Here is an 11,188-nt window from a genome sequence, read left to right on the forward strand (position 1 = left end):
CTCTATCGAAATCTAATAAGAATGTTTAACTACAATTTAAGTACCCACCCATAACAGACAGTAAAATCTCTTTTTCATTTTTAGATGAGCTCTTTTATTCGCCGTGCCAAACTGTCGTCAAGTTACTGAAAAAAGAAATTGCTCTTATACTACGCTGAGGTCATGAGTGCATTCTAAACGTGACATCCAAATCCTGTTATTCGATTAAAATAACCCAAAAGTTTGCGATAAGTGATGCTGATTATTTGCCATTTTTCTAACGTATAAATACAAAATTAGGGACTGCTATCTCAAATAGGCTTTGCACGAAGCCTAACGAGTTATTTTTGTTTTTCTATTATGAGCTATGAACATTATATTCCTATTTTCATTTTAACAGTAACAGTCAAAAGTCAAATACTACTTCTATTTGACTTCCATTGTGCTGGTTGAACAAAATATGATCACCCTTTATGTGAATTTTTCTATTTTCATGACTACAGACGTAAAAACCTTTCCTCTATGCACGTGATATAAAATGCAGAAGAATCGTAGTAAAATACAGCACATATATTTTCTGTATATCAGCATAGTGGCATAACTCCTACTTGAAGTGTGGTTATGATTGCACTTTTCTAACATTGTGCTAACATATATTACAGAAAGATAAAATCTGGTTACAAGACTCACAACTGATTGCGGATATGATGTATGTATTTAGTTATTAATACAGCCGGTCAGTATTCTAAACTGACTTTCACCTCACGATGACGCTAAACTTACCATCGTTATTAATACTCTAGAAGAAAGGGAGTTTGGTAAGAAGGCGGAGTTAGTGACGTTTCTACATATCATCCAATAAGAATAACAGTGTCGGCGTAATTCGTGATAACAAGGAACCTGCTTGAAGTAAAATGTATTCTCAAGACAGCTGGTATGGGTATTAGAACTGGAGGCGTAACTCAAGGCTAATTTGAAGCTTTCTGTGCCAGATTTGCATTCAAACAAAGAAGAAGGGCGTAGCTTCATGTACACAGTTCGTCGGCAGGCGTATTTTCATAGGATCGGTACCCAAGCGGTGGTAGTCGATTGTCCGCATAACTAACTCTTTGGTGGGTTGTTCTCTTCACTCTATCAGGTTTTCGTTGTGACTTGATAAGAGCTAACCAGCAATGTTTGTTTGGATAATATAATTTGTTGAGCTGAGAACTGCGTTCTTATCAGATCTCAGATTAATGTCTGTATCAGCTACCTGTTATCGTCAAGTTTGTGATAAAGTGTAGAGTAGTGATAAAATATTATATTAAAAGAAAGTTAACAGGCATCAACTGAACCTTCATTTACCGAAACCATTAAAAAGTCTAGAGCGATAAGACCATATTCGAATGTGAGTAAGAAAGAAATAAGAGTTATGTTACAATTGACTTTGTGAATTATATTTACAACGAAATTTAATGTTGCTTTTACAAACCTTACACTTCGTTTCAAGGTTAAACAAAACTAAAAAAATTATGATTACGCGAAAGGTTAAGAGGACGTTCAGATTACAATTAATTCTTGCAAACTATGAGTATTATGACCAATACGTACAGCACGACCAGTATCAACACAGGTTCAAGTCTCACTCTGAATTATACCACAGAAGGATTTGGTCCCAACATTGATTCTACATCCACTAACATTACTTCTACTGCAACTGTAGATTTCATGGGACCTCCAGTAGGAATGGGGATAAGTGGAGGGCCTTCATGTATGACTCAAGTTCCACAAACTTATCCTATTGGAAGAATGAGTTCTCTATGCTTAGAAATTAATGATACAACTACCCAGTCCTGTATGAATACAGTGACTGGACTTAATTCTATGAATGTATCAACTGTTCCCAGCACGGAGTTTTTTATGTGTGGTCGCCTCGGCCCTTCACCCTCTGGTACCGAAAGTGTAGCTAGTTCATCCAATGTAGCGATGGGGCGTGGACGCCCGGATAAAGTTTACCGACGTAGTTACACACACACATGTATGAATAAGGATTCATACATTTCATTGATCACGATGGCTATTCAGAACTGTCCAAGTAAGATGTTAACCCTCAGCGAGATCTATCAGTTCATCATGGATTTGTTTCAATATTATCAGCAGAACCAGCAGCATTGGCAGAATTCCGTTCGTCACAGTCTGAGCTTTAACGATTGTTTTGTCAAAGTTGCACGAACACAAGAAAAGCCAGGTAAAGGAAGCTTTTGGACACTGCACCCAGACTCTGGAAACATGTTTGAAAATGGTTGCTACCTACGTCGCCAAAAAAGGTTAATATGTCAAAAGAAAGAAGTGTTTCGACAAGCACATAAAGCCATCGAACAACAACAGAAACAGCAAAGTATAGAATCGAAGATCGGTGTTTCTCCACCGCACCTGAAATCGGCGGACACTTCTAGAAAGCCTCCTGACAACCCTTCTCCTTATCCTGACAACCCTTCTCCTTATCCACCACAACATTCGGGACAGATTATCAATTCCAACCAGGGTCAGCAGCATGTTGCCTCCTCTCTGTCTGCCAAATCTCAGCTGCTGACAGTAGCTACTAACACAGACAACTATAACTGTCATGAACGCTCCTTGATAGATGGTAGTGAAAACCATAAACTGGAAACGACGTGTTGTAGTCCGCAGATCAACACGAATTACTCACAGTATAGTGGGCTAGATCCTCACCAGTTCGGACTATTTACTCGTGGTCTGACTTTACCCTACCATACTAGCCTCTGGCCACGTGAGAGTTGACCCCTACTATAATTCTTCTAATCATTTTTATCAATAATATAATATCTGATGACACCAAAGCAGACATGAAAATTTACGAGATAACTCAATACTCAGGTTATGCACCCATGTCACCCCTTAACGCAGGACCTCCGTCCAATGAAACAAACAGTTACTATCATCATTCTCTCTACTACGTTCATCCTTCAGCAGTTTCCAATATATGATCTCTATTTTATTTATTACGTTCACGTTCTATCTGCTACGTTCACCCCCAAAGCAGTTGTAACATACGAACATTGTTCTCTCTACTATATTTAAATCTTTCAGCAGACTCTACGCATTGTTACATCAGGATTTGTTTAGACTCTGGCACGGCAAGAACTTGTTGCGATAATTCACGAACAGGAATTTCTTCAATGATGCCTGAAATATTGTTGCCCAACATTGAATCTCGTTATCGAAGCACTAACATTTAGTGTAATCTAGCCGTGCGGGTGAGCACGCTATATTTTTTTCTCTCTATGTCAGTTGCAGTTCGTTCATATCTTAATTCTATGAGCAAGAGCACAATGAATGTAGCTTTCATGTTGTTGTTTTCATGTGTATTGTTATTTAAGTTTTATATATTCAAGTTATTGTTCCTCCTATTCTTATCAATTATATTTTTTAACATTCTTTACAATATTTCGATTTATTTTTGTATAAACATATCGCTATCTGTTAAGTTGTTTTTTAATCCTGAACAACTATTAATTTTGTGATGTACTGTCCCTATAACTGGTATTAGGTGCACTACATGTTTTATGAAAGAATAGCATGTGTAAAACGACAGCTATGTTTTACATACGTAACATCGCTTCTATACAAATTTAAAATATCGCTTTTGGTAATTTTGAAATTAGAGTATAATGGTAAAGGACAACCTTACACTAACTATAATTTAGTGTGTGAAACAAACACTTTGCAACTTAACGTAAATATAAATGTATAGTTTGGATTGTTATAAATATACCTTATTATAAAATAATATATATGCCGATTTTTTTTAGTAAAATTGTTATTAAAAGCCTGAATCGAGAAGGTATTTGATTTATGGTCAATCAAGCTCAGAATCGTTATATTTGCTTGATATAAGTTACAAATATTATTTCGTATAAGCACAACATCAGAACTATTATTCAGTGTACAACGGTTTGATAATGGTTATTTATCACCTATAAACATGACACCAAAATTAACACGTTTTTGTTTTATTTTAGTGTTAGCTCACTTACCAAAATGAAATCACCATGCTTGTGAAAAACTCAGCTATTGTTTTCTACCATACGCAGTATAAAGTATTGAAAACAAATAGAATCAATTTATTCAGTACGGCAAAAAAACGACAAGAACAAAAGAAAAAACGAACAGTTTTTTTATTACGGGTTATGTGGTGATAACATAGATGACCTCGCATATGTTAATTCACAAGTATTTTTATTTGAACTGGTTGTAACAACAATACTAATATTACTATTTCATTTGTTTGCCTATAGCTATCTCTTCAGACACATTATAGCTTACATACTTTATTTTTCAGATTTAATTTTAACAATGAAACTATAAAGCGATGTATAGCGAATTAAATTCTTCGTAATTTTGACACGTAATTACAATAATAAACAACAGTATTACATTATAATTACGTTTGGAAGATCATCAGTGAAATATTATAGAGCAGCACGGTTCACTTTATCTTTCTGTTTGACAGAAAGCTGCTGCTTCCTAATGTGACACAAAGGAAGCTCGGATGTCTGTTTCCGTACCTCTGTTTTGTTAAGCCTAGCCAGAGAAGTCTCATTTGTTACTATCTGTAACTTAAAATATAATTGTTGGTTTTATGAAACATTTACCAGAAAATTTCAAGAATTGATATTTATTACTTTATTATAAATTTAACTCTATAAACAGCTAAAAAAAAAAGCGTTCAGATACATGACGAGAAATCAGTTTGTGGAATATAAAAGTATTAAAAATACGTAAAATTAGCCATAAATGTTAATTTTTTTATCTGCAAGTAGTATTAAGACACATATGAGGAAGTATTAAGTAATATGTTAAGATAGTATTAACCTGTACCTAAACCAAATATAGCTATGACTTCACAATGCAAAAAAATAATGTAGTATCAGAAACGTTTCGGGGGCACATTAAATCACATCTGTATGTAGCATAATACAACGTATATCTGGAGACAATATAATGCTCCGCTCTAGAAAGCACTGTTAAGTACGGACAGCATACTTTAAGGTATATCTGGAAAGAATATAATGAGCCAATATAGAAAGCAGTATTAATTATGGATAGTATAATTTAAGTTTCATACTGCCAAACTCCATAAATATAGTATCTTTTACTATCTAGATTCTAGAGGCAGTTTGAATGAATATAGGGGCTATAATACAAATTATATTAGGAGAAAATGTGAGTGGATTTTAACTCAGTGCGAATTCCATTTAGAGACGATATTAAGTTATAACAGGATATGATAGCTAGTCAATCTTTAACTTTCTTTGGTTTACCACCAGGGGATGTAAATAAAATATCATGGTTGGACTAAAAAGTCAGTGAATTTGCTTAATATCAATTCGATGTATTATTATCTGAATTAAATAATAGCGTGAAAGGAGTACCGTAAAACTATGTTCAGATAGAATAATTTTCAAAATTTATATTTCTTGTATGATAGTGAGAGTTTATTTGGAAAGTGCAGAGTTCCTTAGTTTATTAGGGTAAAGTATCAAAAACTATATATATATATATATATGTTATTTCAAACTCCAAAATGTCCCACAGTGGCATGTCACAGCGACATGTCTGCGAATTTATAATACCAGAATCCGGGTTTCGATTGTTTGTTGGTTTGTTTTTTGAATTTCGCGCAAAGCTACTTGAGGGCTATCTGCGCTAGCCGTCCCTAATTTAGCAGCGTAAGACCAGAGGGAAGGCAGCTAGTCATCACCACCCACCGCCAACTCTTGGCCTACTCTTTTACCAACGAATAGTGGGATTGACCGGACATTATGACTCCCCTACGACTGAAAGGGCGAGCATGTTTGGTGTGACGGGGATCGAAACCACGCCCCTCAGATTACCAGTCGAACGCCTTAACCCACCTGGCCATGCCGGGCTTCCCAGGTTTCGATACCCGTGATGGGTAGAGCACAGGTATCTTATGATGTTACTTTCTGTAAGTTGAATCCTGTCTTTATCTGTGCTGCACTCTGTTCTTGGATTTGTCTGAATAATTTTGTAAAATGTTCAAAGGAAAGGAAATATTACCTTTCCAGTTAAAGTATTTGTTTACAATCTCTAGCAAGGAAATGAAGGAAAGCGATATCTCGGGATCTAATCGTTTATTATTTCACTTCTTCACAATCAAAGCTTCCGCTCACAGTGTTTTAAATATGTCTTGTATTCTATGATTATACGCGTTCTTCTAAAATCAAGTAACAATATTTCATTTCCTCTATTATATTGATGTTGTAGTTTGTTCTTCCTGCAATTTGATTCAAATAGATTAATTCTTATGATACGTATTGTATGTCATACTGTTATAACAACTGAAATCATTACATATCTATCTTTTATGTACTATAAAGAAAATGGTGTACTATAGAAATGAAAAGAGTAATATTTTTATTGATGTAAGCATTAATAACTCTTCGTGGAGAAATGTGCTGATACGACAATTTATTGTGAATATATTGCAAACAGCTATTCATAATTCATTACAATATACAACATTCTATAGCATGTATCATGAAGCTAAATTTTCTAAATGTACATTTTGAAACATTTTTATAGTATGCGTTATGGTAACGTTTACTGTTTTAATAAGATATATTATAAACAGTTGGGTTATAATATAGTATACAATAAAATATGCTGAGATAGTAGGATACAGAATGGCATAGAACGCTCTATTAGATGTATTATAAACCATTCTGATAGTTATCATGTCAATTATTCTGGTTTATTATATTTTACCATAAAATATGTAATTCTATACTGTGAGTATATAATTAAACCATTCTAGCGCGATAAACTGTAAATTATACTTTTCTAGTATAATATATTATAACAAAACAGTGTATTTTATAATATATTACAACAAATGAGTGCAGTTATAACATATTATACTAGAACAGTGTACTGTTATTTGTATACCTTACTTATGTTTCTAAAAAAATAGTTTTAGATTTGTTTTGATAAAAATTCTATTTCGACAAACAAAAAAGTGCGGACGGAACAAAATGACTAAAACTGAAAATTAATTAATGAAATGGAGTTTGGACATTTAAGGAAGTCCACAATTAATTAGGTAACTTGGCAAAAATCAATTCAATACGTATATAAAAGAAAATGTTCTATTGTAATGCTGTTGCATATGTTCTGAACAATTGTGAATTGTATAAGCGTCCAAATCCGAAGCGTTCTACAGGGTTAGCGGTCAGCTTGAAAGCCTATAACTCCACAATTAATGTTTCACACCCAGGGTGGACACTGTGTGTATAACCTAGTCTGTTGCTTTATACTTAGAAAAATACAAACAACCAATTAAGTTCCAAACTGGTAGTCAATTTCAGGTGTTTTCGCAGCGTTTTGTGCAATATTGTTTTCAGCCATTGAGCGTTTTCGAGGCTCTGAGCGTGGTATGACATTAATTAGATGTCTCACCTTTTATTTCGTGCTTGTATAAAAGGAAAACAACAATCTGTGCTTTAACAACATTTTTTCTCTCAAACCATACTCTAGTCGCCACAATACTGAACAGGGTGAAATGTGTGGTCGTGTAATTGAAATTTAAGAGGATTATTATTATTACAACGAAAGATGACCTGGAGAGATCACCTGTTTTAACAACTTGCACCACTGTATAGTAGTATGATGTCTGTCTTAAACTTAGTTACTAGACACTGAAATGTTGTCACTTAAGGGACGCTTAACATTGCAATTTGTACTGCCGTGACGTTAGTGAATTGTGCACATGCCACGAATCACGAGAATAATTATACAGTCTGTAGGATACAACACAGCATGACGTATGAACTTGAAAAGCAAGAAATAAAAATAGTTGTTACTCTTCATTTTGCTTACCTGCTCTTGATACAAATCACATCAGAGTTCCCTTCACCAAACATCTAAATTACTAATATAATTCGTGAGTGCAAATCTAAACAAAGATGAAAGGACTATGTGTTCAATATATTATTTTCAGGTTAATTAATTATTGGAGAAACAAAATTATCAATGGCATAATCCGGCAGAAAATAAGGTAACGGTTAATTTAAAATTACAATAACAACAATTTTAAACTAATTATGATGATGCCATATTAAAGTTCGATATGATGTAGTTATTAAAGTCAGGATTTACCTACTGTAGAAGTTGTTGTTATTGTATTTTGAATTTAATTATTTAGTCCAGCAGGTTTTGCATCGTAACTGAAACAACTTTAACTTAACGTTTTGAATTTCACTTCAATAGTTTTGGGCCCGACATGGCCCGGTGGTTAACGCACTCGGCTCGTAATCCGAGGGTCGCGAGTTCGAATCCCCGTCACACCAAACATGCTGTGGGGGCGTTATAACTGACGGTCAATCCCACTATTTGTTGTTAAAAGAGCAGCTCAAGAGTTGGCTGTGGGTGGTAATGACCAGCTGCCTTACTTCTTGTCTTACACTGCTAAATTAGGGTCAGCTAGCGTAGATAGCCATCGTGTAGCTTTGCGTGAATTTCAAAAACAAACAAACTTTATTAGTTTTACAATTTGCGCTGAAAAATGTTTGGAAAATAAAATTTATAAAACAGTTAGGGTGAGCATAGTGCAGATAGACCTTTGCTAAGATTAAACGCACACACACACACGGATTTACACAGAAGTGTCATGACAGATTGATTAATTTATGTTTTAACATATTCTTCACTCAAAGCCACCTATGGAATAACTGCGCATAGAAGTTCTAGGTTTTAAACTGATGATCAAGATGGAGGTTAAATAAATACCATTGTCCTTTTCAGTCTACTACAGTATCACACCCTACTCACTTAACAATTTCAAAAAAGGAAAAACATAGAAATTATTCAATATGACCTAATATGTTGTCTCCCCACTTGTAGTTAAGAGCCAAGAACAAGTTTATAATTTGAAGGATAAGTCAGGTAATAAATATGCGAATTGAGCACAGTCAATAATGACCTATTTTCTCAGGGTACGTTGTATTACCAACAGTTATATAACAAAGCCTAAAAAAAAATACGTAATCACGCTTACATAGTTGTAAGTTGCTGTTCCGCGTGTTTTTCATTGATTTCTTGTTACTTTAAAGTTCATGTATGTTGTGAAAAAAGAAGAAGAGAAAAACAAGCCGCAATGCGTTGTTATGTTTTGTGCCAAAAATAGTTAAACAACATTCAATATAACTGTTATAATTAATTTGTTAGAATACATTGAACTACCAGTTTGGGAAATACTTTCCTATAAAAAATGATAAAGAGTTATAGGGAATAAAGCAGTTTTACCAACCGAAACTGTGGAATCATCAACAAGAACAAGATAATTTAATGGAAAAAGGATTTTAATTGGTTATCGCGATCAAAATATTCAAGCATTTTTTCCTCATGTGGAAAAATACGTTTTTCAAACTATTTTGTATTCGTGTCTAACCTCATTAACATCGCTAAACAAAGCACGTTAGCTATTCTTAGATGAATTTATGTTTAGTAAGTAGATGCACTACCAAGTAAAAATGGTAAAAAGTATCTATTGTATATGTATTATTTTAATCGTTCCAGGAGTTTTCGTGATCCTGATGAGAGATTATGAAACACTGATTTCGCTCACTGGGACACTTCATCCTGGTGACGTAATTATAGAATTAAGTAGCGCTCGTGTCAGCGTGGAAAACACCACAGAAATCAGCAACAGAATAATAAAAACGAAGAATATATGTTTGACAATTCTGTGTCTTTCAGATCGGAAAGACAACTGAATGTATGCAAAAGTACTTCAAATGGCATTTTCATTGTAAATAGTAATTATCTGTGTAGTTATATATTTTTCATGTTTAGTATTGCAAAATAATAAATTAAGAAAAGTTTAAATTGTATTCCTTATTGTATTAAATGTATTGCAAAATATTTTGTTTTGGATTTTATTCGTAAAAAGATGAAATTACACCAACAGAATTCATGACAGACTTGCTGCAGAGGAATCAATTCAGAAAGAGATATAATTTCTGAACAAAGCTTCACTGAATATAACAGTTTTTTAAGAATTAAAATGTAAATAGAAAGAGCTCTCAGTGCATTTGTAATGTACGTTAGCAGCAAATGTAGATCTGGAAATGAAAAAGTGTGACTGATTGTCTCTCAGGAAGACAAGAGAACAAACAATGATGGTATTCTACTTACAGTTGATTGTTGGTGTGTGTGTGTGTGTATTGGTCTACATGCCTTATCCACAATCTTGTGGTTACAAATGAGTTATAGAATCTGTCCTGTTGAGGGTGAGAAAGTATATAGTTCAATGTTCTTACATTTATTTATACATGACTAATGATTGAACCTATTGTTCCATTTTTCACACATTCTACTTTAATTCCCAACTTCCAGTGCAAAGAGCATACCTGTTCCAGAAGTACCACATTTATGTACTTTATTCATCTCAGAGTACTTCTGTTCATTCTGGATAGTTAGTTATTCTGCTGTGCTTCTTAACTGACCCTTTTACCTTTATAGAGTGGAGATAATACCACATCAGAAGTTATTTTTTGACATCAAAATATAATTTCCCATTGGTAATTCACACCCGCCCTCCTCATGACTGGTGTTCTTCACTTAGAACAGGTTAATTCTTGAAAGTGAGGAGTAAGAAGGAATAGTAGAGGGAGACAGATGTGCCACTACTGGTGGAGAACAGTCACATGATATGCACATGTTTAGAAAAAGCATAAAGTTGATAGGGTATAAAGACTGATGCACTAATTACAAAAATATTTTTCAGCAAAGCTTAGAGTGCAAAGAGTAATTGAGATAGCTTTGTGTGATAGGAGATAGATACCTATCAAAAATACATTTTAAGTGTAAAAGTGTTAACGTTTGTATCTCAGCACAAGAGATTTGCATGTTTAACTGGTTGGTGAAATAAGTAAGAGCTTCAACTTTTTTACACTGAGAAATAAAAGTATTATATGAATTTTTGTCTTTGCAGAATATTGCTATTGAGATCCTGATAACCTTAAGTAAATCATTTGAAATATTTTATGAAATAATCCTAGAAATAAAGACAAAAATAAGAAAGAAAAAAAGAGCTGTTCCAAAACAACAACAACCAACTTAAAGACATTTTATGAGCCATTATGGCGAGGCTAAAATTTAAAATTTTCTTTGAAGTTGGCTTTCC

The 11,188-nt window shown here is 33.8% G+C and overlaps 1 protein-coding gene across 1 annotated transcript; it reads left to right on the plus strand.

Annotated features, from left to right (window-relative positions):
- Window positions 1-1,554: 1,554 nt before the first annotated feature.
- Window positions 1,555-10,035, plus strand: LOC143242273 (uncharacterized). Its single transcript, XM_076485639.1, has 2 exons — window positions 1,555-3,236; window positions 9,580-10,035. The coding sequence occupies exon 1, from the start codon at window positions 1,555-1,557 to the stop codon at window positions 2,758-2,760; it is 1,206 nt and encodes a 401-aa protein (XP_076341754.1). The 3' UTR covers window positions 2,761-3,236; window positions 9,580-10,035.
- Window positions 10,036-11,188: the final 1,153 nt, after the last annotated feature.

Source organism: Tachypleus tridentatus, unplaced genomic scaffold, assembly GCF_004210375.1.
Source record: "Tachypleus tridentatus isolate NWPU-2018 unplaced genomic scaffold, ASM421037v1 Hic_cluster_2, whole genome shotgun sequence".
NCBI classification, from domain to species: domain Eukaryota; kingdom Metazoa; phylum Arthropoda; class Merostomata; order Xiphosura; family Limulidae; genus Tachypleus; species Tachypleus tridentatus.